The 27,287-nt window shown below is 39.0% G+C and overlaps 2 protein-coding genes across 2 annotated transcripts in view; one reads left to right on the top strand and one right to left on the bottom strand.

Annotated features, from left to right (window-relative positions):
• The first annotated feature begins 9,009 nt into the window (after nt 1–9,009).
• Nucleotides 9,010–23,295, top strand: COPB2 (COPI coat complex subunit beta 2). Its single transcript, XM_003209050.4, has 22 exons — nt 9,010–9,099; nt 9,936–10,073; nt 10,629–10,715; nt 12,483–12,609; nt 13,722–13,870; nt 14,573–14,719; nt 16,159–16,258; nt 16,392–16,534; nt 16,748–16,947; nt 17,480–17,590; nt 17,848–17,936; nt 18,023–18,129; nt 18,415–18,558; nt 18,924–19,054; nt 19,335–19,542; nt 19,774–19,884; nt 20,549–20,763; nt 21,022–21,114; nt 21,192–21,372; nt 21,507–21,575; nt 22,437–22,529; nt 22,947–23,295. The coding sequence occupies exons 1-22, from the start codon at nt 9,097–9,099 to the stop codon at nt 23,040–23,042; spliced, it is 2,742 nt and encodes a 913-aa protein (XP_003209098.2). The 5' UTR covers nt 9,010–9,096; the 3' UTR covers nt 23,043–23,295.
• A 239-nt stretch (nt 23,296–23,534) lies between these two features.
• The window catches only part of MRPS22 (mitochondrial ribosomal protein S22), a 7,027-nt gene continuing 3,274 nt past the window's right edge, over nt 23,535–27,287 (bottom strand). The window contains exons 3-10 of the mRNA XM_010716680.1: nt 27,252–27,285; nt 26,919–27,073; nt 26,636–26,800; nt 26,047–26,190; nt 25,607–25,690; nt 24,515–24,660; nt 23,878–23,986; nt 23,535–23,649 (exon numbers count right to left, since the gene is read on the bottom strand). Of these exons, the coding sequence (XP_010714982.1) occupies nt 23,557–23,649; nt 23,878–23,986; nt 24,515–24,660; nt 25,607–25,690; nt 26,047–26,190; nt 26,636–26,800; nt 26,919–27,073; nt 27,252–27,285 (930 nt within the window). The 3' untranslated portion in view covers nt 23,535–23,556. The remainder of the gene's footprint in view (nt 23,650–23,877; nt 23,987–24,514; nt 24,661–25,606; nt 25,691–26,046; nt 26,191–26,635; nt 26,801–26,918; nt 27,074–27,251; nt 27,286–27,287) is intronic.

The raw sequence follows: 27,287 nt of genomic DNA, 5'->3' as shown, positions 1-27,287 counted from the left end.
ACATATTTTGGTAGAGTAGACCTATAATGCAGGTCTCTATTTCGTAACTGCTGAAGTTGGATATTATCTCTTACAGACACAAACTCATCTAATAAGGCTGAACTTTCTCAGCAACACAACTGAGTATGTATAGGAAGACAGCAGTGTCATATTGTGTAAAATCTGGTAGAGGAAGATTTTTGCGAAGAATACACACGCGCGCACACACACAAAATATGAAAGAGAATCGTAAAAGCACAGAATGGCTTAGATGGGAAGGGACCTTACAGATAACAAGTTCCAACCCTCTGCCATGGTCCGATTGCCACCCACTAGATCAGACTGCCCAGAACCTCAACCAGTGTGGCCTTGAGCTCCCCTGGAGATGGGCATCCATATAGCTCCTGCTGCTCAGCTTCATGCCAGAAACAGCTCACCTGCAAATGTCTGTATTAAAATACTGCTTAACCAAAGATGAGGAAATCCCATCTTTCACTGAAAGGGAACCTGTTGTGATTTTTTTCCTTAGATTAATGGTAAATAAGTTCCAGGTAGAAACAGTAAACTGTGTGAATGTGAAGTGAGCAATCTATGGTAACTTGTTCTACCATAGTAACTCGTTTGTGTATCACAGTCCTGAGTTCAACTAGTGCAGAGATTGACAAATGAGGAATCAGAAGTACAGCACTTGTCTTGCTGCACTGACTGATCTGTAAGTAAACAGAATTCAGTCTCACACTAGCCTGGCCCACACAGGAATTATTTGTGGATATAAGTATGTTAATATCAGCATCAGTGATACGTACCCACATATTTGTTAAAACATAAAATAGATACAATTACACTAGCATTAAAATGTGTTACAGAAATATAGTTTAATTCCCTTCTGCCTTCCCAGTAAGGAAAAAAAACCCACCAGATGGAGCACAATCATAAAAACATCTTTTTTAAAAAAAAAAGTTTACAGGAGTTTACGTTTGGATCTTGTGTTGAGGGACATGGTTTAGCGAGTACTATTGATGATAAGTGGACGGTTGGACTGGATGATCTTGAAGGTCTTTTCCAACCTCTGTGATTCTGTGAGTGAAGTTAAAGGCAGCAGACGATATTATAGTTAAATAATATTCAGTAAAATTCCTTCAAGATTGTCCTTTAAATACATATAGCCATATTCTACAGCGCTCTTCTCCGGGTTTCCTTAGACCCGCTCCCAGGAGCTCGGCAGCAGACACGAGGCGGGAAGCTCGAGGAGGTGCACAGGATGGAGGCGCCACCTGGCGGCCAAGCTCTGAACGCGCAGGCCGGGGATGTGGGGCCGTTAGCCGAGTTCACGGGGTGAACTCAGGGCGACGCGTCAGAGCTGGGATTTTATGTCTCCCAACACTTAGAATAGAAGCATAAAAAAAAATTATTTTTTTTCTTAAGAACGTAAGTACTAAGTCACGTGTGTATGCAAAAACACCACAAGAGCTTTTACTTCAAGGGAATTCAATTCTAACTATGCATAAGTTACACATTACTAAAAAGCATCCAATTTAATTTGGGTGGCCTTATAAAAAGAGCCCTTTCATATAGGTGAATGTAATTTACCTCTTCACAAATATATAAAACTAAGTATAGGTGACAGCTATTTTTATTATTATGGTGGAATGTGGGCACGAAGAGGGAACCTGACTGCAGCATTTCCAGGCAGATAACACGCAGTTGTAGAGTTTCCTAATCAAGTTTCTGGGTTTGGGTACTTTATCAACCCACAGTAGAATCAGACAAGCCATGCTGCCACGATGTAAGAGAAATACTAAGATGAAGCTGCGAAATGAATCATTTGTTATTGCAATAAGAATCTGTTTGCAAACAAAATATTCAAGAATTGTGAAGTATTTAATCATTAGCTTTCCCAACTAGACAACACTTATGGGACTAATAGAACAAAAAACTAATCCAGAAAATTAAGATAGACATCAGATGGTTATCATTTGTCTGCTAACAGTCTAGTCAGATAAAAGCAGTTTACCTTTTTAACATTTAAAATGATCCATGCTGCTTTTAATGCACGCTTTTACCAAAATGTTTGCACTAATACACATATACAGCACCTAACCACTGCTTTCAATAAGCACCTGCCTGTGTATGCACTTGAATGTTGGATACAAGATTCATGCTGTTAAAAAATACCAAGCTATTGAAACCTGCTTGTTTCTCATCATTACCATTACTGGAGCATATATCAAAGCATTTCTCTAGCTAACAAGAGAAAAGTTGAACCAGAGACACTCGGAATTAAAAGCCTAAGCCATGGTTTTACATTGATGCTCACTCAACAGTTTGAGCACCTCTTCTTTGCAAGAGGATTTGTCCAGAACACCATAAAGTCTGCAAATCACAAATCGCGTTCCATTCATGTAATATGTTGTCAGAGACTGAACAAGAGACACAAAAGCTAAAAGTATGACTTGGTACAGTCTGACTTAAAAAGTAAAGCCACCAGATGGAGATGGTTGTGATAACTTGCACTCCTCAGACTGGATGAAAAGGAAACACAGCACACACTGCTAATACTGAATTACACATGTAACCATGCCTCTGCCCATGGAAACGTTTAACAATTTGGGTTCTATCAGAAACAGGAAAAGAAACAGAGCTTGTACTGGACTTGTGTATGTAAGTATGTTGTTAAAAGTGCCTCTGGCAGTACATTATTTGAGATTATTATAGCACAAGGATAAAATCTAATACAGCTTTCATCACTGCCTGCTGTCATACATAGATAACTGGTTACTGTGCTGCTGTGACAAAAAGACTGTGCTGCACTTCAGTGCTACAGAAATGCCAGACAGTGCTGTGACTGCTAACTGAACTGCAACACAAGCTGAGAAAACATCTAACTAGGCAGCTCAAACTGCAAAGATTGAGAGCTCGTATCCTTTCCTGAACAAAACCTACATGTTACAACTAATGGGGAAAAGAAAACCCAACACCTGCTGACAGAGCTGCTTTTTATTTGAGAGGTACACCTTAAAAGTATGACTATTGGATTATGGTCACATTTTGGGTTTCTAGAAGCTTGCTCTGACACCCTGTGTAAATGAGTGTGACTTGAAAACAAAACCTAGCAGTAGTGTTTGGGTCTGACATGCCTACCACAGCACAAGCCTTATCTGCATTGCAGCCTCTAGTGCTGTGATGAAACAACTGCTACGAAATCATAAAACAAAAGATCGTTTGCAGCAGAACATTGGGTCATGTGGGATGAGCGCTGAAGCATCAGAACTGTAGTAGTGAGAGTGATAGCTAATGTTTAACCTCAATTTCCTTCCCTTTGTTTGTTAAGAAAATGAACAACTGAAAAATTATTTTCTGCTTTACATCACTGCAGTCCCATTAGGTTGGTTTTGACAGCATTCCTTTCCGTTTGAAATAGACAGCAATGTAGGATATTTAAGATATTAGTATGGTGGCTCATTTTAGCTCAGTGAAAGCACGATCTGAGAGTTTGGTTCAGTATTATTTATACCTTGTGAACACAGCTGTTACATCAGGGACTGAGACCTTATCTTTGCATCCAGAAAACACAAATCTGCCTGATCCACAGAACACAAACAACTTTGTTCTTTCCAAGGCTATAGTCAATTACTAAAGACTGGCCACTAACCTTTCACTCTGTCTGAGTGTCCATAGTGCTTTTCTTCCTCTTTTACTATTGCTTAACTCCATGTCAATCTTGACTAGCATTAACAGAAAGCAAATGTGGCATTTTCCACTTGCCAGTGCTGGAGCAACAGATGGTTCTGATGACTTGTAAAACTATTCAATAACAGTCTGTGCAACCTTGTGAAACATCCTATGCTGAAACATTTGCTTGACATGTTCCAACCCCACAGTTATCAGTGATAAGGTAATAATATGTAATAGCAATTAAAAGTGAAAACAAAATGGTATTTCTGTTCACTAATATCATTGAAATTTCAAAATATAGCCTGAAGTAGCCTGAAATTTTAAATTGGCTATGAGACTGATATCCCCTAGAGGAGAAGAAAAATTGTGTTGTCTCAAGACTGTATTCAGGGCAAATTCAACCGCTTGCTGAATCCGATCTTTGAAATGCTTTGACAGATAGGTTTAATGAAAAGCAGAGAAAATTGAATAAGTTTATGAGGCCTCAGAATTCAAAAGAGGGAAAAAAAAAAAAAAGAAAAGAACATTAATACCAATATTCAGCTGTAGTGGAAAGTGTGGTAAACTGATTTAAAAAAAAAAAAAATTACATGCTCTAAACTTGGAACACCTGAGAGGATATAAATTGCTGCATTTTACTTCTGTGTTTTCAAGGCCTGCCCTTTTGCCACTGATCTTAATGGAAGTGGAATCATGCCCAAATTGTGACTATGGCCTCCAGAACATAAAATGTGAAGAACTAAGTGTTAATAAATCAGAAGTACTAGAGGGTCAATCAAGATCCTTCTCTGTAAGTGATTACATAAATGACACAGAGATAGCACTTATCTAATGAATCAATTTACCCAAAGCAGCAGTAGAACAAGAGGGTAAGAACTTGTATCTCTATGTTATGCACAACAGTTCCATTTACTCTCATTAATAACCTGAATTTTGTCAGTGTTCCTTGTTTATAGAAACCTCTCCTCACATTATTACCACGAGTACACTACCACCATTAATCCCTTGCATTTTCTGTTTTAAATCAGTCTGCTTAAATTACAAGCTGCTAAAAATATTGATGATTATCCTGCTCCTGATTTAAGGAAGGAGCATTTTTTTTGCTCCTTTAGTACCTTTTAAACAAGAGCTGATCCATTCTATTGAAACTTGAAAATACAAGCTGACATAGGTGCCTTGTTCAGATGAGTTCATGCAAAAACATCTAAGCCCACATTCTGAAGTTTGGCAGAATTTTAGGTTGAAAGGCAGGTAAAAAAGGTGTCATGTGATATCATTTTAGGTGACTTCAAATATAAAATTCCCAGACCCCTCTTTATGTACTGCAGTCTCTGTTTGCTTTGTGGGCACTACATAATGATCCTATTTGAAACAATAGCTATTTTTTGAACTCTGTTTATGCACTATCAGATGAAATTAATATGGAGAGGATGGGATTATTTTTCTAATATGAATGCTGCATTCTTAACAGTTCTGTTGAAAGTTCTGATTTCTTTACTAGTATCTTAGTTCCTTATTATCTTCACGAGTTTAACAATCTGATCTCCATACATGAGTCAGGTTTGTATCCCAAGGAGCACATTTCCAAGATGCCATATCCCCTGACTGGTAACAAAATGAAGCAGTACAGTATAGGATGCTTTTAAGTAGATCTACAGAGGGCTTTGTCTCACAGCTCTGTCACCTCCACATTAACAACACATTTTCTTTAAACCCACTGTGTTCCATCAATCTTTACCATCTTCCAAGTTAAGGCTGCAATGAGTTTTACTTCAGTTCACTGCACTGCCACTATTAACTCTTGGCAATGAACGAGACTTCACATTAATTTTGTATATGAAATAGGTACTTTGCAGTCCTATAGAGTTGACCTAAATATATAAAAGCTGTTCTACATTCAAAAAGAAAGGACCTAGTAAGAATAATAAAGTGATTTCAGTTACAAAATAACTCACAGAATACTTGGAGAATAAATAAGCAATTCATAATGCTACCTCAAGATAATGAAATAGTCCAGCTCAGACATGCTTGCAATCTGGGATCCAAAAAGAAATGCAGTGAGCCTGGGAGGTGCTAAAAATCCCCATGAGAAAACAAAGGAGAATTTACATAGCAATGGTAGCGTCCGGAATAGAACCATCAAGGCACAGAAATACTGACCCCTCTGGACAGAGCTGCTGACTGTAACAAGCAACGTCACATTGTATCTATTACACCAGGTTTGGACCTAGCTAAGGACCTGCTAGATATTCACCTGAATGCAAATTTCCAAGCATATTAGGTGAGCCGCATGGATGTGGCTCTACTCCAGACCTCTAGGTCTTACCTGAGACAACAGGTACTCAACAACAACAACCAGTACTCCAAAATGCTTTGATCTTTTTCTTTGGAATATCAATAATGTGCAATTTTCTATCTTGAAATGGTCTATCCTGTTCCCAGAAAACATTTTACTGACATACAAATTCAACAATAATTTCATAGTCAAAAGGATCTAAGCTGAGGTACCTGTAAAGCAAACAGACTGGTTATCCTGAGAAGCAAGAGCCTCCTAAAGACTAGCATGCAGTACAATAGCTGCTTCCTTTGGACAACAGTTGTGTCTTCATAAGCATCTCCATTATAGATTCAGTGTTTCTACCTAATTCTCCTATTGCAAAAACATGGAAAAATCCACTAGTACTTTTTTTTAATTTTGGGGTTTTTTTGTTTTTGTTTTTTAGTTTTACAGAGTAAATTGTGTCAGAATGCAATTGCTTCAACTACCAGCACTTAGCTGGTTGTACAGAACACATTTTTTTTTTTTAATTTGAAAAAAGAATCTTTTTAATGTTTGCGCTGAGGCTTTCCTGAGATTTCAGAGTAGCTTTACAAGTACAAGGAACGTGTCCTGTAATGCCATGTAACCAGTTCCTTCATTATACACCTCAGTACACATACATACCCACACCTCACAGAACCACCACTTGTGCTTCTAACAAGAAGGCAGCTGTAGGATGGTACCAGACGCTGCATTGTAATTGCTCCTATACAGCTTTATTCTACCTTCTTAAGGAAGCAAGGCCTACATTGTGCTCCACTGATATGTAGCCATTTCCTCACATGCTGCACATCATTCCTCCTCCTCTTCCCTGACCATGGACTTAAAGATACCAAATAATGGCAGGTGAATAAATCCAAGACTGTGCACTTCCTGCAAGCTAAAGAAAATGCTAGAACTTTTTTCAGGCCCAGGAGAAAACAGTCGTAGTGGCCAGCACATAGGTATGTTGCTCAGAGAAAACTGCAGTATTATTGCATAGCTAAGCAGGCGGGAGTATGAGTGGGGCAAGGAGGAATGGTGGAACAGGGCAATAACCACAAGAAGCAGTTTCCTCTGCTCTGTTACTCTCTAAGAAAATGTCTAGTTTACTTTTTTTTTCCCCAGAAGGATCTCTCTCAGTAAGCTGGCAATAAAAATAGCCATAGAGTAGCATAAAGAACTCAAACTGGAGATTACTGTTTTATTTAGTGTCTTTGTATTGACTGTCTTCTTAGAGACAGCCCATGGTTTCACCTACTTTATATATAACTGAAACAGTGTCTGGTACAAGATATATAGCAAAAAATGTGAAAGGAAAACACATACATGATCATATTTTCTCTGTATACCCACTCAATTCCCAACAATTTGTGGAGCACTTTTTCTTGATTAAAAAGTGGTACCATTATGTCTAGCAATTGTGAGAAATGTTCTCATCCTTTACACACGGAACTGTTTGTTTGGGTTTTATTTCGTTGCTGCTCTCTTTCTGCAAGGTCAGCCTTGGCTTATAGCCCATGTCTTTTTACTTGCACTTTAGTTTTTCTATTATTACAACTTCCTAGGAGAAACTAACATCAAGTTAATTTCGTCCTTTCCCCACTATTTTCTTGATTAATTCTATTCCTTCATCTTTCACATACTTTCCTTACTCTCTTTGATACCCCTGCAATGCTCTCATCTCTCATCAGGACCTTGTTGAGTTTTTTCAAGGAAAAATATATGCATATTGTTCATTCCCCATTCTCTCATTACCTACATTCTCTAACAGTGGTATCTTTCCCCAGCACTTCTTACAGGGTTCCATCCAGTTCCAAGCACCTCTCCTCCTTAAAAATCATTAATTACACTCTAAAATCTTAAATTCTTAATTGTCTTCTACATACTGAAACTCAAGGGTTTTAAACATTATTCCACAATCATTAGTATAACAAAAATAAAGTGAAAAGAAAGCCTTAAGTGGAAGCAAAAAGTCTAAACTCACCGATAATAGCTGACACTGTGCCCCTTTCCTCGCTTCAGGCATCTCTTATCATGTTTCCACTGAGCTCGTATTTTTCTAATTTCCAGTGTCTTTCTGTCTTTGCTCCCTTGCAGTAAAAGCAACAAGAGCTGAAGTAATCTCTTTGTCATCCTTTTGTTTGTTTATGTCCTTCAAACTGTAAACACTGCAGGGCAATGTAATCCTTCCCACTGTTTTGTCAAATGAAGCACACAGGGCTCCTAATCTCCAAGTGCACATTTGTATCAAAAGAAGTATTTTCTTTAACTGGATCCCAACGGATATATTTTGTGTTATTCCCCTCCTTTCTAGAGCTAAACTGAGGGTTGCAATGTTTAATTAAAGATGGAACTTTAACTTGGCAGCAACGCTAGAACTTTTCTCAATAACGGCGCTTCCTGAAATGCAGCAGTGTTTCTGTTAGGTTCTAGAAGATGGCTGTCCTGGTGCTTAAAGGGCCGCCTGCAGCCTGGGGCGCACGAAGCACAGCTGTTTCACCGCGGTGCTGTGTGGAGCCGAGGCTGGCCGCAGTGATCCTTTTGGGTTGCTTCCAACTCGGAACGTTCTATGATTGCACGGCTGTACTGGGGCTTGCATTAGCTGTAGCACCAGGCAACAAAAAACAACCGGAGGAGAAATGTGTCCCACTGCATTTCACACCCACAAGGGCACACCGCTCTGAGCGGCGCTGCCGTTACAGCAGCAGATCACGGAGCACCACCGACTGCCCTCAGTCACATAAAGCGGGCAGAGCCCCGCGCCTTTCCACAGCTACCATCGGATTATGAGGTACAAAGTCACACAGAACGGTGTTGCCGGGGATGGCGCGGGTCCCGTGTCCGTTCCCGCCAAGCGTGATAACCGTTAACACCGTTACAACCGTTACCGCCTTCCTGAGGTGGCAGCGCGCGCTCACGCGCCCGGTTACTACAACTCCCAGCACGCCCCGCGAGGCGCAGTAGAGGCGGCACGTACTACAAGTCCCGGCATCCCACGGGGCTCCCGCTCTCGCGAAGCCCGGGAGCGCGATGTTCAGCTCTCGCGAGAACAACGCGTCCGGAAGCTCCACGTCGGAGGGTGCGGGCTGCCGGGCCTGGGACACCTCAGCAGCGGGGCTCCTGCGGGGTGACGCCGCGCCATGGTGAGTGAGTGCGGGAGCGCGGCGTCCGCGAAGAGCGGAGTGGGCCGTGTGACGCGGTGTTAGAGGGATGCAGCAGCGGAGGTGACCTGGTGGGCAGCGCCCGAGTTGTTGTGGGGGAGCGTTCGTGGAGCGGTCCTGGGCTGCGGCCGGCCCTGTGACAGCGCAGCGCCGAGGGCCTGTGGGCACGGCGGCACCGGGCTGCGGGTGGCCGAGAGCGTTGTGGTGCTTGGCACGTCTCGGATAATCGCTTTGCTGGTGATTGAAGTGGAACGTCGGAGCCTCCTTTGTAATGGAAGCGCTTAAACTTGTATCTCCCCTCAGTTCTTGTAGCAGCGTGTTCTGCTCTAAGCTGTGTTTCTCTTCACGATTTTAGCGCTACCTCTGTGATGCACAAAATTTCTCTGAGACGACAGCTGGTTTCTCCACAAGTTTGGTTTTTCTCGAGTGAAACAGAAAGAAGATTCATTTTTAGTCACTTGCACTGGAAGGGAGGTCCCTTTGCTTTCCTTCAGTAGGTCAGGGACACCGTGGAAATGTGTATGGAGCTGTGCAGAGCCTCTTTGTGCTGGAGATGCCATTTACAGTATGGAAATACTGCGAGCTCACGAAGGTAGATGGAGCAGGCCCCCTGGTAGGGATGTGATGCTTCCAGAAACCTCTGCCCCCCAGACAAAAGCAAAGGCAGATGGACAGAAAAGAGCAGTCTTCTATTTGACGTAAAACAAGATTAACCCTGTTTATTTAAGGGGCTAATTTTGCCTTTCCTTCCTCCAGCACGCTTTTATGGCTGTTTTATTCTGGAATAACACAGCGTACTCCATTTTTCTCACCTCTAGCCTCTCCGACTTGATATCAAGCGAAAGCTGACAGCCCGGTCTGACCGGGTGAAAAGTGTGGACCTGCACCCCACAGAGCCATGGATGCTGGCAAGTCTCTACAACGGCAGTGTGTGCGTTTGGAACCACGAAACACAGGTGATAACTTTGGCTTTCTTTTACTGTGATCTTTTCAAAACCAACCAGTATATAAATTCTAACTTTCAACACCAGATATACAAGAAAAATCTGAAAATGCTGCTACAAATTGATTGTGCTCTCCGTTACTTGTATGCAAGAGTCACAGTAATAATAGGCAAGTATTATCTTGAGCATAGCTCTAATGATGCTTCATTTCCTACACATCTAGTTTCAAGAATACAAAAATAATCTCCTCTGTACTTGCAATGTGTAATTATGAAGGTTGAAGGAAGTGCTAGACCTCTGCTTCTCTGTCAGGTATGGCTGAAATTGGGCAGCAGATTTAGAAATGATTTGGAGGTATGAGTGGTGTCTGAAGGGATTGAATGGGAAATAAGGTGAGCACATAGATAAATATCTTCTTGGATACAGATGCTGCTTTAACATGTCCGTGCTGTGCTGTAGTATCCCTTGGGGAGTTGTCAGTGACTATGTATTGAACACTGTTAAGAAAAGCTAATTTCAAAGCTGTTATTTTTTCCAGTGCTGTAAACATATTATTTTTATTTTTAGACTTTAGTGAAGACTTTTGAAGTATGTGACCTACCAGTGAGAGCTGCCAAATTTGTGGCAAGGAAGAACTGGGTTGTTACAGGAGCTGTAAGTTGTCGTCTTCTTTTGATTTCTATATGCAGTAATAATTTCTCTTAATTTGTTTTCATGCCGTTCTTTTATACATCACATAAAAATGATTCAGCATTAATGTGCAAGAGAGAAAGGAATGCTTCATTACACTTCTCCAGTAATTTTTTTCCTTTTAACTTAGAAACTTAAATTTTTCATTTCAGAGGAGAACAATCTAATTTGTGGCTAACTCTAATATCTATTGCAACTTGGGTCTATATTCAACTTCAGCTGTCAACTGAAGTGCAGTTAGCATACAATTTTGACTAAATAGTTGTAGTGCTGCTTTAACAAAGCTGAAACTATTAATTTTTCAAGGTAAGATGAATTAAAAGCTGCTTTCTACTTTCCTTCCTGGTTATACTCAAACTTTTTAAGAATTTTGTTCCCCTCTAGGAAAATACTCTCATTTTATTCCTTGCAAAGCAAACTCATTGAATAGTTTTATTCTAAACTTTACAACGCGTTTTTCTTGAAGTAATGAACATTGATCAGTTCTTAATCTGGTGTCCAAACCATATAATTGTTACGGCAAATTGAATTAGGAGATGTGTGTCAGGACAGGAACAGTGTCTTGGTGTGGTGTGTCCTGAAGGGATCAGCAGACTGTTCCTGCTTCGGCCTTCAGATTGGTCATTGAAAGCTGTACGTGGAAGGCATGGGTAATCTGTTGGAAAGTCAGAGTTTTCTATGATAAAGTTTCACTAAGTTGAAGTGATGCCTAAAATATTGCCTACGATTTTTCTTTCTAGTCTTCTGCACTATACACACAGTAAATACAATTTCTTGTCCTTTCGCTGTCTTGTGCTGCCATGACACAGTTAGTTAAAGCAACAGTAACTCAGTGCTATTTCCCTAGAGGTACAACACTGCCTCTCCTCTGTCAGCACAGGAGTTCAAAAAGCTGCATAGGAAGTTAATATGTATTCTTATCAATTTAATTTCACCTGGATCAATTCCTCAGTCTGATTTATTGTGCAGCTGTATTGGTCTTAGCTTTCCCAGGGGAGGCTGCAAGCAGTGGCAAAGAAATAGTGAGGAAAAGGCAAAGCTGCTTTTAGAAATAGGGCCAAGTCTTTCTCAAAGTAACTGTGAAAATGTGATGTAATATATTGCTTATTCTTCATATTGGATGTTCATGTTAGCCTGATTTCAAAGGTGTGCATGTTCTTCTCTGCCATTCTGACAGTTGTTTTCTGTAGATGTTTTTTCTTAAACAAATGTATATGAGAGAAGAAAAGGGTGGAAGAGAAAATAGATTGGATAGAACAAGTAATGTTGTGCTAAATTCTACACCTAGGTAAAGATTTGGGAATGCTGTATCTGAAATAAAGATACCTTTTCTTTTGTTCACGTCCTTCCCAGCTGAAAAATAATCAAGTTGACATCAATTTTCCATTTGTTTTAGTGCGAGAACCCTGCTTTTCATTTTCATGTTAGGCATTAATAACTTTCAAAGCACTTCATTTTAAATCAAAAGATCATTCAAAGTGCATCTTTTTAAAATGAATTTTTAGCTGAAGTTTATTTTATAATATTGGTATAATACTGGGTAATTTATAGACTTCTGAGCCAAGTAATAATTTGTTTCATTTAGGTAGATGCAGAAAATAATTTTTCTTGAACATATCATTGTAAGAGATTCTTTAATAGTGGAATGTTCTGTCTAGCTACTCTACAGTGTGTTGCGGTGTATTATATGGAAAGTGCTGTTAGAATTTTTTATTCTAATCTCTTTCACAGGATGACATGCAAATCAGAGTTTTTAATTACAACACCCTGGAAAGAGTGCACATGTTTGAAGCACATTCAGATTACATTCGTTGTATTGCTGTACATCCCACACAGCCTTTCATACTGACAAGCAGCGGTAAGAGTTTTTTGATATATTTTGATATGTTTTTCATCAACCATTTCTAGGGTTCTGACTAGTTAGGAATTGCATGTTTTTTCAGTTTTCTGCTAAGCAGAAATTCTTGAGCAAGTAGCTAGCCTGTCAATTGTTATTTCTCTGCCAGGTATGTTCATATTTTTAATGGAATATCAATTCTACTTAGAATTGAAAATATTATAGCTTATGTTCTTGCCAAACAAGACCTCAGAATCTTGTTGCTTAATAACTGCTCAGTAAGAAGTTCACATAGGTGATAATTAGTTACCTTTCTAGAGTTTGCTTCACTGAAGCGCCTTTTTTTTTTTTAAATACTAATGTATTTCAGCTAACAATCTGAATTGAAGCAGAAGGTAACTCTCACCTGTTTTTCCAGCATACTACAGAATTCTGTTATTTGAGCTGATCTATGCTATGTAGGAATGGAAAATCACAGTATCCCAACAAATCTTTCCCAAGAGTATATACTTCATTTTTTCAGTCCTTTTAATTCCTGGAAATGTTGGTAATACCCTTTTAATTCCTGGAAATGTTGCTGATACAGCCTGAGCACTGCTAGAACATAGTGAACGTTTTATGTTGGAAGCATCATAGCTATTTCTGCTGAAGATAATATGCTTGAAATAAAGATATCAGGAAGACAGCCTGGTTGATTCTGCTTCCTATTCCTTAATGATCATTACAGTAGGTGCCGAAGAGGAGAGCACAGGTTTAATTCTTTAAGATCTGTCCGTTATTTTAAGATTAAGAATTGATATTAAGGTATTAAATTATTAATCCCTGTAAGACGGATTCATTTTCTGAACAGAAATTGTATATTTATGTGATCTGGGCAGGCTCATTTCTTAGTTTTATAACCATACTACTAGAGAATCTTTTAGAGAAACTTGTATTCCCTGTGGTCTTCCTGTAAGGAAAGAACAGTAATTTTACAGATTGAGAAAATATTTATCTTGAGAATTAGCATTGCCTCCTTTGAAGGAGAAGACACGAAGGAACCTTTAACTTGAAGTGACTACCAATTATATTATTTCAGAAGATGTTGAACTAACTGAAGCTTGTATTTTTTATTGTTTTTTTTTTTTCCTCAGATGACATGCTTATTAAACTCTGGGACTGGGATAAAAAATGGTCTTGTTCTCAAGTGTTTGAAGGACATACCCATTATGTCATGCAGATCGTCATAAATCCAAAAGATAATAATCAGTTTGCCAGTGCCTCTTTGGATAGGACAATCAAGGTAGGGGATTCTGTTGGTGTGGGTTTTTTGGTTTTTTGGTTTTTGTTTTTTTTCTTTTAGTTATTAAATAGTAATCAGAAGGAACATGCAAACCATTAATGAGAACAGTGGGTTAAAATTCTTAAAAGTAGGTCATTAATAGAATTTTTATTGTATGAAGATGTGTATTTTGGTTGGTGAGGGTTATGGTTATACTGCTTATATGTAGTCAGGAGAATTGAACCTACATATACATACAGTGGGTAAAGCCTTTAACTGTGTGCATTTAAAAAATAAAAATAAAAAAAATTTTCTCCCATTATTTGTAGTCATTTGCTTCAAGTCTTTTAAACTGAATCCAGAAGTGTCTTCAGTCTTCTGACAGCAGACTCTGAGCTTCATTTGCTGTGAAGCTATTACTGAGTATCTGGGACTAGGTTTACAACCAGCTGGAGAGTAAGAGTTCCTCAAGTTCCCTATAAATTAGCAGTATACTGGCTGTAAAAAGACAGTTTTGATTTTATCTCTCTTCAGGTGTTGAGACGAGATGTGTATAAATATTGCTGTGATGCAGTGATTGTGGGAAAATGTCAGTGCGTCTACAGCCTGACTGCTGACTGTATTAGAATACAAACTGTTTGGCAAGGTTGGCTTAGATGAGAGAAGATCAAAACTTACATGGGGATTTTTGATGTCTTTTTTTTTTTTTTTTCCCCTGGAAAGGTGTGGCAGCTTGGCTCCTCTTCACCCAACTTTACTCTGGAAGGCCACGAGAAAGGGGTGAACTGCATTGACTACTACAGCGGAGGAGACAAGCCGTATCTCATTTCGGGGGCAGATGACCGGTTGGTTAAGATCTGGGACTACCAGGTGTGTGTTCAGCTTTCTGCAAGCTATTGCATAGATTTTGCCACAGCAAAATCATGAAATTGTAAAAAGGAAAAGGACTTGAAAACATCAACACCTCTTCCTTCCTTAGAAAGATGAAAGTGGGAACAGTGTTTCATGATACATTTTTCAGATGTTGTTAACTCTTTAGAGAGCGTGCTGTGAATTCTACAAATGAACTTAGAGGTTACTTAAATTTGATGCTAAGGTGTTGTTAATAGTGTTAACTTTCATGCATGTATGCATGCTCACATGTACTTGACAGTTCACGGGTCATCAAATGAGTTGCATTATTGCCTCATTTGAATGCTGTACAGGAAAGAAACAAATTGAATCCAGAGACAATTGCTGGAAAGTAGAGCTCAAAAATTCTTCCTGTGTACAAATGCATTAATGGTCAGAAGGATAAGATGAAGTTTGTTAGATAGAAGTTTCAGGTTGAAAGTGTAGTGTCCACAATTAAATCCAAGATCAGAAATTAAAGCTAGTAGTATTAATTAAAATATGCACTACAGCAGTGATTAGAATCATAGAATCACCAAGGTTGGAAAAGACCTAAAAGATCATCCAGTCCAACCGTTCACCTATTACCAATAGCTCCCACTAAACCATGTCCCTCAACACAGCATCCAGTCTTTCCTTGAACACCCCCAGGGTCGATGACTCTACCACCTCCCTGGGCAGTCCATTCCAGTGCCTGACCACCCTTTCTGAAAAGTAATACTTCCTAATGTCCAGCTTGAATCTCCCCTGCTGTAGCTTGAAACCATTCCCACTGGTCCTATCACTAATGACACGAGAGAAGAGGCCGACCCCCAGCTCACTACAACCTCCCTTCAGGAAGTTATAAGAGAGCAATGAGGTCTCCCCTGAGCCTCCTCTTCTCCAGGCTGAACATTGTTATGTAACTGAGCTTAAAGCTTTACTACCACATAAAGCTGTATATATTAATTAGATAGTCCACTCCTAGTTGCTTCAAGCAGAGTAGACTTTTGTTTTATAGCTGTGAACAAATATCCTTGATGAAGATATTAGACATTTCTTCACCTATAATTGAATTCAGGTGTTTTTTTGCTCTGATTTTTTTTTAAGCAATCCCAGCTGTCTGCCTGTCTTTATTAGTTGCACTACCTAGTTCTGAGAAAGCCTATTTTGTGAGCAGAAAACAGAGAGCAGAAAACTGTGTCAAGGAAAATAGATTATTTTTTTCTCCCTGATGGAAAACTAAGTCAGTGCAATCATTATTATGTAATACATATTTAATGCTGCTACTTCAGTGTCTTGGAAATAAATGTTACTGAAAGAAATCTAGAAAAAATGTGCTTTCAGATAGACTTTTGGATTTTATTTATTAAGAAACGAACGTTAAAGTGTTGCAACTTGTTTATTATCTGTACCTGTCCTTTCAACTCTTTTTGCAGAATAAAACATGTGTACAAACACTGGAAGGACATGCTCAGAACGTGTCTTGTGTCAGCTTCCATCCTGAATTGCCTATCATAATCACGGGCTCAGAAGATGGTAATTGTCTGTTTTCTGCTACGTAAAGGATAGGCAAGGAACCTACGGGAGAACATTTTGGTGTGGTGTGGCTACACATCTCATGGTGTTACGCTGAGGAAAGCAGTAAGGCACGTATTCCTTTTTTCTCTAGGAACTGTGCGCATTTGGCATTCAAGCACCTACCGCCTGGAAAGTACACTCAACTATGGGATGGAGAGAGTGTGGTGTGTGGCCAGTTTGAGAGGATCCAATAATGTGGCTTTGGGCTACGATGAAGGCAGCATCATTGTTAAGGTACGATTAGTTATTTGAAATGAGAGAAGGTGATTCATCACTGTCCTGTGCAAAGAGCAACTAAATTGTAATAATATACAAAATACTGATCATTTAGCATTTTAATTGCCTTTTTTAGGTAAAGCCAGGATATTTCACTAGATGTGTTGAACTGAAAAGAAAATCAAAATTGTATTTTCTCCATCTGCTAAGTTCTTATGCTATGCTTCCTAGCTTGGTCGTGAAGAACCAGCCATGTCCATGGATGCAAATGGAAAAATTATTTGGGCTAAACATTCAGAAGTCCAGCAAGCCAACTTGAAAGCTATGGGAGATGCTGAAATTAAAGATGGAGAAAGATTGCCACTAGCTGTGAAGGATATGGGGAGCTGTGAAATATATCCTCAGACAATTCAGCACAACCCTAATGGACGGTAATTGATTTCAGAAAAAAAAAATCGGTTTCGTTTTGTTTTGTTGGTTTTTTTTATACTGGAAATCTTATTGCATGTGTCCTGGTTAGTGACCAAGAGCCTATGGCATACAGGTGTTTCATCTGCATAATAGCTCACTTTTTAAACAAACAAGTTGCATTTCATAAATAGGGCAAGAATTATACAAACAAAATGTATAATGTAGTAGTAGCAAATCAAATTCTTCTCTTACATCTCAGTTTTTTTAATTAGATAAACTAATTTGGAAAAAAAGGTAAAGGGATACACAGTAGAAATGCAGCAGAGTGGAGAGCAGAAGCAAGAAAGGATAGCAAGTAGCTAGCAAAATGAAGCAGAAAAAATCCATTATGTGATGGGTTTGGGAATACACAAAATTGTCCTATTTAATTTTGTCTGCATTTGTATTAATTATATTGTGGTACAGGCTTCTAATATCTTCAGGTGATTTGTGTGTTTGATCCAGTGCACTGAATGTGCATGTCTGACAGGCTGCATCTTTGTCTTGCTGTAGGTTTGTTGTAGTGTGTGGTGATGGCGAATACATCATTTACACAGCTATGGCTTTGAGAAACAAGAGTTTTGGTTCTGCACAGGAGTTCGTATGGGCACATGATTCGTCAGAGTAAGTGTTGCAGATTTTTCCTTTGTATTAACTTAAATTTGCTGCTGTTATGTTTCAGTCTGTACAAACGCTAAGTTGGGCTGAAGGCAAAAAAAAAAGGTTTGAATGATGAACTTAGAAAATGTTTAAATAGTACCTTTTCTTTTCTCTGCTAGTTTTTGAAGATAAATGCAGGGGGTTTTCCTGTAGATGTTTACTATTTTAGTAGTTTGCTACTTTAACAGGCAAGTAATATTTTTTTATGATGCAATCTCTAGATATGCAATCAGAGAGAGCAACAGTGTTGTAAAGATATTTAAAAACTTCAAGGAGAAGAAATCGTTCAAACCTGATTTTGGAGCAGAAGGTGAGTATTTACTTCTAGAATACACATACTGATGCACGTGCACAGTCTGCATAATGCAAAATTCTTCAACCTTCGTTTTCTTGCAGGCATCTATGGTGGCTTCTTGCTGGGAGTTAGATCTGTTAATGGTTTGGCATTCTATGATTGGGAAAACACGGAACTGATCCGCAGAATTGAAATTCAGCCCAAACATGTAAGTTTTGAAAGGAAGATATGAATCTATGTGTACATGTCTGTGTTTACTCAGTTTTGACTAGACTTGATTTTTGTTTTCTATAATGAAGCCAAGCTGTCAACCGTAAAGTAACAACATCCTAGGTTTATCTCTGCCTTGTAGTGAAAGGGAAGAAAGTCTTTTGTGTTGGCTTCTTGGTTCCTAAGGCTGCTATGAGAGTTTGTACAAATAAAAGCTAAAACATACTTTCTCCCTTAACTTGGGCTCTCTAAACCAATGCCATTATTGATTCTGATGACACAGATTTTCTGGTCTGACTCGGGTGAGCTTGTCTGCATTGCTACAGAGGAGTCATTCTTCATTCTGAAATATCTATCAGAAAAAGTTGCATCTGCCCAAGAAACACACAAAGGAGTCACTGAAGATGGAATTGAAGATGCATTTGAGGTATCTGTATTTAAAAATGGAATATGACTGGGATCAGAGATCACTGAAGCAAGTCTTGCCAGAGTATAGCAAAGTTAGTCTTTAACAGAACATTACTAAGTTTTAATTATCTTGTTTAACACTTACTTTGGTATTTCCTTCCTGGATTTGTAATTCAGGTAATTATTGAGATAGAGATTTTTTTTTTTTTACAACATTTTTTGTGAAACTGAAGGCATAGATTACAGAACTTCTAGTTTGTACCTGAAGCTTCTTTTGCAACTTATCCTTGTATCTGTTGAAGTACAGAATGTTACATTTAATTTGAAAGCACAGCAGTCTTACTGCTATCTCAGAGTAGCTTGTTGGTTAAATTTAATTTGCAGGTTCTTGGTGAGATTCAGGAGATAGTGAAAACAGGCTTGTGGGTTGGCGACTGCTTTATTTACACCAGCTCTGTGAACAGACTCAACTACTACGTCGGAGGAGAAATTGTCACGATTGCCCATTTAGACAGGTAAGTTGCTGCATTAGATTGTAAGAATATCTTAAATGTTTTTTCAGTAGAAGTTATGGCAAGGTAAATCCCCCACTTACTCTGCTGTAATTACTTTTGGTACTTGATAATGCTAATGTTCTGAGACAATTAATGTAATCTTGCATAGAATAAATAGCATTGTATGAAAGCATGGTTATAGAGTAAAAGTTGATGCAAATATTCTTGCTACCATTGGATTTTTTTATGTAGTACCTCATAGTAAACTTATCCAAGGTGAAAAATCTTTGTTTTGTTTCAGGACGATGTATCTTTTGGGGTATATTCCTAAGGACAACCGACTTTATTTGGGTGATAAAGAGCTAAACATTGTTAGCTACTCTTTGCTGGTCTCTGTGCTTGAATATCAAACTGCTGTGATGAGAAGAGACTTCGGTATGGCTGACAAAGTTCTTCCCACCATTCCAAAAGAGCAGAGAACCAGAGTTGCGCATTTTCTTGAAAAACAGGCAAGAGAACTATTTCTTAGACATCAAAAAAGTAATCAGCTGATTATTTCTAATTGAATTTGCTAAGTAAAAAAAGAACTGAAAAAGCCACTAACTTCCTGTAAATGTAGAGTCGTCTTAATCATCTGTACTTATTTGGAACACTGTAATCTTTTCTTCAGAGGGCTTTTGTTAAAACATCTAGGATGCTGTTTGACCTGATGGATTATTTTGATTATTTATTTACTTCAGGGCTTCAAACAACAAGCTCTTGCAGTATCTACAGATCCAGAGCATCGTTTTGAACTTGCTCTTCAGCTGGGAGAATTAAAAATTGCTTATCAGCTTGCAGTAGAAGCCGAGGTAAACATACAATTTCTGGTGATTCGTAATAATTCTGACTATAAATCCTAGAGGCCCTGTAAGAAAAGGCAGTGTGAAGATGCAGCACAGCTCTGTGAACACCGTAAATATGCCTCCAACTTCCTTACTGAAGCTTCTCTGCCTGAGCTGTGGGATGGGAACAGAAGCATGTTGTCTGCTTACCCCTGGAGAGTAAGACATTCCAACCAACAACGAAGCCTTAATCTTCAGTGTTGAACAGAGGGAAGTGGCAGCCCTAAAGCCTCTGGGTCTTTGTTCCAGCCTTAAAAAACTTGCATCATTTCTGATGTTCTAGGAAGATTGACAGGCAGTGATTTGTCCCACAGCTATTTTTAAGAGAATTGATCTCACTGTTCCTTTTGTAAAATAATGAAGTGATAGGACTAAGTTAATATTCCTCATTCAACAGGAAGAGGACAAAGCAATGTCCATGCTGTGTAGTGACAGCATGGCAGTGGTACATGCAGAACGAACTGCAGTAGTCATTGTATCTTAATAGTAAGACAAGTATACTGATGGGATACAGTATCTTAATAGGTGAACTTAGAATTTATATTGAATGCTTTAAAAATCTTTAATGGTATTCAAAAATACGAGCTTTGGTTTTGTTTTTTCTTTCTTCTCTCTCCCCTTGTGCTTTCAGTCAGAACAGAAATGGAAGCAACTTGCTGAACTTGCCATTAGTAAATGCCAGTTTGGCCTAGCCCAGGAGTGTCTCCACCATGCACAAGACTATGGAGGACTACTTCTGCTGGCTACAGCCTCAGGAAACGCTAACATGGTGAATAAATTAGCTGAAGGAGCAGAAAAAGATGGCAAGAACAACGTTGCATTTATGAGCTACTTCCTGCAGGGAAAGTAAGTAGTGAGAAATTCAGATGGTCCTCATTGGGCTTTCTGAAATACCAAGAACTCTGGTTTCCAGATGGTAAACTACAGCTAACTTAATTTCAAGAAGAAAGACAGTAGCATGTACCCTTTCAGAAAAACTGTTTTATGATGCCTACTTTTTAAAATCGGGCACTTTTAATTTACTGACATCATAGACTGAACAGCTATAATGCAAAAGTCAAACTTGAAAACTTACTGATAAAAATTCTATTTTAAAATCGTTAGGCTTGACTCATGTTTGGAACTCTTGATTAAAACTGGACGTCTCCCAGAAGCTGCTTTTCTTGCACGGACCTATTTGCCAAGCCAAGTTTCAAGGTAACATTAAAGAATACACAGATACTATTCATAGTTCAAAACTAGCTTTATACAATGAATCTGATTTCTGTCTCCAGGGTTGTTAAACTGTGGCGGGAGAGTCTCTCTAAAGTTAACCAGAAAGCTGCTGAATCCCTTGCTGATCCTACAGAATATGAAAATCTTTTCCCTGGATTAAAGGAAGCTTTTGTTGTTGAAGAATATGTTAAACAAAGTCTTGCTGACCTGCAGCCAGCCAAGGAATACCCCCTTGTCACTGTAAGTAAGAAGTGGGAGTTCCTCTTTTCTCCAAAAGAGAAAAATTTGAAGTTGTGCAAATTCCGCTGTAAGCAAGTTGATGAAATTACTTATTTAAACTTTCCATTAACATGTCTGTGCTTTCTGCATTTTAGCCAAATGAAGAAAGAAACTTACTTGAAGAAGCAAAAGGCTTTGAACCATCAGGAATAATGGCATCTCAGGTCAGTGTTACCACCAAATGACCTAAGTGCTTCTATTGTACAGCAACATCTACCCTGGAGAACTTACAACCACGATGATTGAACTGTTGCTCTTACTGGCTTGACTACAAGCACTGCAGTTGAGATCCACATTCTTCTGCCTCAGGCTTCTTGACTAAAAAAGTAGACTAAGAGAACTCATTAGTTGTTACAGAATTATTTACTTTGTGTGGCTGCTTATGTTTTTGTTCTGTTACAACTTCACTCAAGTACATGTGTGTAATCACAGTAGTGCCACTGAATTCATCCTGAAGAAAAATTGCATATCAAAACCCTTACTGCTCAACTGCTTCTAGCACTCTGAAAGCTCAGTAGCTGGAAAATTGAATCTCTTACATACCTCAGCAATTACAAATGCTTTGTATTTGTTGCTTCAAAAGTTAGAGAGTAGGAGTCCTGATTAATTATTTGGAAATAGAATATTTTTAGTAGTTAAGTAGCTCAGACTGATGGTTTTATCACCCAAGTGAACGTTTTCACTTTGTGAAAGTTACCTACAACATGTTAATTTACAATTATCTTGCATCAAAGCTATAAACAAGGCCTGCCATGTTCTTCAGTTTTAAGTTCTTTAAATTAATTGACACAGACTGAAGGTTGGTTTTGTTTTTTGTTTGTTTTTTTTTTAACAACTGCTTTGAATTAAATGGGGAGGGTGTGGGGGGAAACAAACACGGTAGGCTCCTCTGGAGACCAGAAAACTTAATGACTGTGAAGATGTGATTCTGGAATTACTGAGGGAAATTTTAGAAGACAGCCATCAAAGCTTGGGGGGATGTTGTTTACTTACTTTTGTTAAAATTAAGCGATCTTTTTCATTAGAAAAAGACAGAAGAAGCAGTTCCATCTCCTAAACCAGAAGTGATGAATACAGTACTGCAAAATTCTGATCTACTTCCACCACGAGATCAAAAGGTACTGGAATATATCTTAGGAAGGGAAGGATTTTGTAGTGGCTGAATGAAGAACTTAAGTATACCACATGTCACTTTTTATCTTTGTATGAACCACACTCCTGAGACTTATTACACTGTGTGGATCTCTTCCTGTAGTGTGCAGAAACTGTACATGGTAACGTAGAACAATTCCTACAGCCTTGTAGGCTTACAAGGAAACAAATGAGTCACAACCCAGAACATAATACCAAGTTGCAGTACTGCAAACTACTTTCTTATTCAAGAAGGCATTTCTTTCTGTAGGTTATTGTAGGTCTTATGCACAACTTGACTGCCTTAAGGTTGCTGAATGTTTCAGTACCTCATATAGCATTATACTAACTACATCTGCTATCACAACAGCTATCTAACATGTATATCTGGACTTAATTCCCAGACACTTCTGGATTTGGAAGATGACCTCGATAACTTAGACCTGGAGGATATTGATACCACAGATATCAATCTGGATGAAGAGATCTTAGATGACTGAACAGAGTTCTAGATCACCAACTCAACTACTACTTACTCCAAACAAAGGAATGAAGTTCTGTGGACTACGTGCTCCACATTAACTTGATTTTTATACAGAAGATGGACCATGTAGACGTAGGGAGAGGGGCAAACCCTGCAACTGTAAAAAATTTGAGTATGTTGAAATTTAAGATACAGGCCTGCTCTAAACCATGGAACGTGGAAGTGTTTTCATTTAATGTGCAGTTCAATAAATCCTTTTAAACATTCCATTCCTGTTCTCTTCTGTATTTCAAGAAGTAAATTGAATTACAGGCAAGTGTTTATTCAACATACATCACCTTGAAGTAGAAAAGAACGTGACAAGAGAGAGTTCATGTATAGCACTTCTGCAACTAAGCCTGTTTCTCTAGTGAGTCGTATTATGTACCAAAACGTTTTTTAGCATGCACAGTTATCATGGTATTTACTGTAGAATCCTGTACAAAGAAAGTTTACAAACAGCTCAAAATAATGATAAACTATTGTTTATTTCATGAAGCTGTAGAAGTAGCCATCGCTTCTTGATATGCCTGGAGGGCCAATTGTATATAGCCTTCTTTTTGTGATTCAGTTTTCACAAAGACCTAGAAGCAAGGCAGAATGAAGATTAATGTACAGTTAGGACCGGAGTACACGGTGAGATTTCATCATTCCAGTGGTTCATCAGCCATTTCTACCCCATCATTACACTGTTTTATACAGTTCAAAAAATATACAGCAGTTCTAGTTCATTACAGGAAGCTATCAACTAGGCTTCTGGTGTTCAAAAGCCTTATCTTCTGTAGGTAACTACTTAAAATAGAAAAGTGTACCTTGATCAGATCAATTCCATGAAGTTTCCCTTCTTTAGCTTCTTTTGCTGACTGACATTCTGGATGAAGCATGTGATACAGTGTGATTAAACTTGTGGCATCATCCAGCCTAAACAAATAAAGGTTCAATTGTAGCTATTACTGTTTCTAAATAATTTGAGTGTGCTTGCACATGACAGGCCTTCATACACTTTCACTTCATATACACAGTCATTAGAATAGAGAGCTAAATAGGCAGCCCATAATTTACTGTAATAGCAGCTTGTTCCTGAGAAGGCAGACCAGAAGCATATGCAGCAATTAACAGACAGAAACTGATTCATACTGCAGTTTAAGCCTGATCTACTACTGTTCAGAAGCCATAAAATACAAGGAACTGTACATAAAACATAAAATTCAGCAACTGTAAGAGGTTAATTTCTGCAGACACCTACCTTGGTATCTTAACGCTTTGACTGCAATGTAGTTGATATTTCCATTCAGAATCTAGCTAGCTAGTAATTACAGCTAGTCTAAAATATCATGCAAATGGAAGCTTTCAGACATCTTACAGAAATGCCATTTTTCTTTTCAGACAACAGACCTTTACATTTTCTATTTGTCTAGATAAACAGAATAAATGACAAATGCCACTTACAAGTCTCTGTTGATCATATCTATTAGTAAGCCATCCGTTTTCTTTCTGTTTACCAGGTACCACACCATGCCTCCAAAGTGCCTTGTTGAGCGGAGCAGATCGTATTTTGCATGTTTCTCAATGTCATCATACGTTCGATGATGAACCTAGATACAGAAAAGAATTCAGTTTCAATAGCATAAGCAGAGCTTCATGACAGTTCCTCCTCTTTACTTTTCACGTAGATTTTTTGATCCATTTTTAGGCCTCTCTAAACTGTGGCAGTAAGCCACAAGCTCAAGTGTGCTACTTCAAAGTTTTACACTGTTTTAATTTGGGGTAACACTGGGACAATCCAGTTCTTAGAACTCATACATAGATGTGTGTTAAGAAAAAACTAAATGCAACCCACATACTGGCAATTTTGGGAGGGAGGGACATGACCTCTGAACCTTGATTGCACTGCCCTCAAGTTACAATCTATTTTTCAATGAAGTCAAAGCAAAGAGTTGCTAATGGAGAAAGTTAAAGAAAGTTATTTGAAACAGTGATTAATGGAAGTTCTGCTCACAGTGATTCGGGAAATTAGTTAATCTTAAATAGATACAATAGAAAAACTTTTTAACAACATAACAATTGATATCTTCATTAGTACTTACAGTTACTAAATTGACATCCTTCAGTTGGAAGTGTATTTTTGTACCCAGTTTTTCTCATAAGCATTAGTTTATTTTGTGCACAGTGCTCTCAGATGCATGTTATCTACCTGTTTTTTCAAATCCTAGCATAGTAGTCAAGACAACTCAAGGAGCACAACTCTAGTTGTGGCCAGTTACAGTTACTATTAGTTCTGGTTGGATACCAGAAGACTATTTTCTGTATCTGTACTTCTTTTTATATGGTTGGAAAAATATTTAAATGGGTCACTTTTCTGAAATAAATAAATAAATAAAATAGAAAGCTCACGGCAAAGATAACAAGTAATCCATGGGAACGGGGGAAAAACACACGTGAACAACTCTGATCCCCAGACAATATTTATGCTTACAAAATAAACCTTGAAACTTCTTCCCTGATGTTTTTTGACTTAAAAAAAAAAAAAAGTGAACTTACTCTGATATAGTCAGCTGAATCTGGCTCAAACTGAGCAATGCACATGTTAAGGATATCTTCATGACGGTCTTGCTGAAACACAGTCTGAAACAGTTCAAATTCAGGCATAGGTTACATATTACACAATTGCAACTATCCAAAATTTAAATGGCAATGAAAACATTCCTCTTCTGGGCAACACAGCACACATAACTATTACACATCTACTTGCAGTATGAGAGAATATTTACATTACCCAGTATTTATCTGATTGCAACTCAGAATTTTATTTTAAGCAATTTAAACAAGTTTCACTGGTAAGCAATTGTTCAAGAAGATTAAAACCTACCAACCAACTGGCTTATTCAGAGCCACTACTCTGTCCAAACAGCACAGCTTCACTGTCACAGCACAGTCAAGAAAATAAAAACAATCTGTTTCCAATCCCAAGGTGTTCTTACCCCGAGGTGTTCGTCCTTAAATAACACTGGGGGAATAACTCTGCGCCCTTCTTTGGGGAAGAAAATCTGTATCATTCGGTCTCGCTCTTCCCAGGTTGCCTTACGTAATACACCACTTGGTTCTCTAACTACAATGAAACGTTCCTGAAAAGAAGATCAAAAAGAGCATTATCTCCCACAGCATTCTCTACGTAAACAGATTCCTGTTTGACTAAGTGCTCCAACACCAAAATCATGCTAATATTACAGTGTCTTTTTTGACTGCTAGTATGCATAGAATTATTTTTCCCTTTATAAATTATACATTTACACCTTAATCTGACGGTACAACACAACACTATATGCACTTACACTGCAAAATGGAACAAATAACTTAACTAAGCCCAGAGAAAGGAATTAACGCTGCTGCTGGCCCGACTTTACACATTCAATACACACTAAATTAACAGTGCGTGTGTTTTCTATTATTAAGCACTGGGCTGTGATTTATCATCAACAGACAGAAGTCAACAACTGAAACGCCTCTATTTCTGCACTAAAGCCCAAATTCACAGCTGCTCGGCTCTTAAATTGATGGATTGTCACTTACACGATGCGGAGTGGCATAAGTTAAATCTGTAAACACGTATTTCGCAGTTTCAGTTCCCTCGAGGACTTTGTCGTCTGCTAACACATCATCAATGGGCTCTCGTTCATCCAACACTGGCGGCATTCTCAGCTTTTCTTTAGCCTCCTCAATGGCTTTTCTTGTGGCCTTCAGATAAGAGTTGAATTGATTTCACAATTAGAAGTTAGAAAGGCGGGAAGCGGGAACTGCCCCGTGAGCGGCGGCGCCGGGAGCGCACAGCGGGCGGCTCCGCTGCGCAGCGCACCTCCTGCAGCTGAGCCTCCGTCAGCAGCCGGTACTTGGGCGGCTTCAGCTCCTGCCGAACTGGACGGAAAACCTTCTGCAGGTTCAGCCCCGTCATTCTGTACAGCAAATCCTGAACCGCTTCATCCGTAAAAGCAGGCTTCGCCTCCCTTTTTTCTGCCGGAAGATTTTATACGCAATGAACGGCCGCACACCCACCCTCCGTGATCGCCCCCGGCCCGCTTCCCTCCTCCTCAGCCACCCAGGCAGCGCCGCGCTCCGCGAAGGGCAGGAAACGCAGGAAAGGCAGAGAATGCGCTCGCGCTCCTGCTCCCGCCACCGGCCGCTCACGCACCGCCCGCAGGCCCCGCGTCCTGTCCGAATCCCCGCT

This window comes from Meleagris gallopavo, chromosome 11, assembly GCF_000146605.3.
Source record: "Meleagris gallopavo isolate NT-WF06-2002-E0010 breed Aviagen turkey brand Nicholas breeding stock chromosome 11, Turkey_5.1, whole genome shotgun sequence".
NCBI classification, from domain to species: domain Eukaryota; kingdom Metazoa; phylum Chordata; class Aves; order Galliformes; family Phasianidae; genus Meleagris; species Meleagris gallopavo.
The sequence above is the reverse complement of the archived record's forward strand: the minus strand, read 5'-3'. Positions and strand labels throughout refer to the sequence as shown.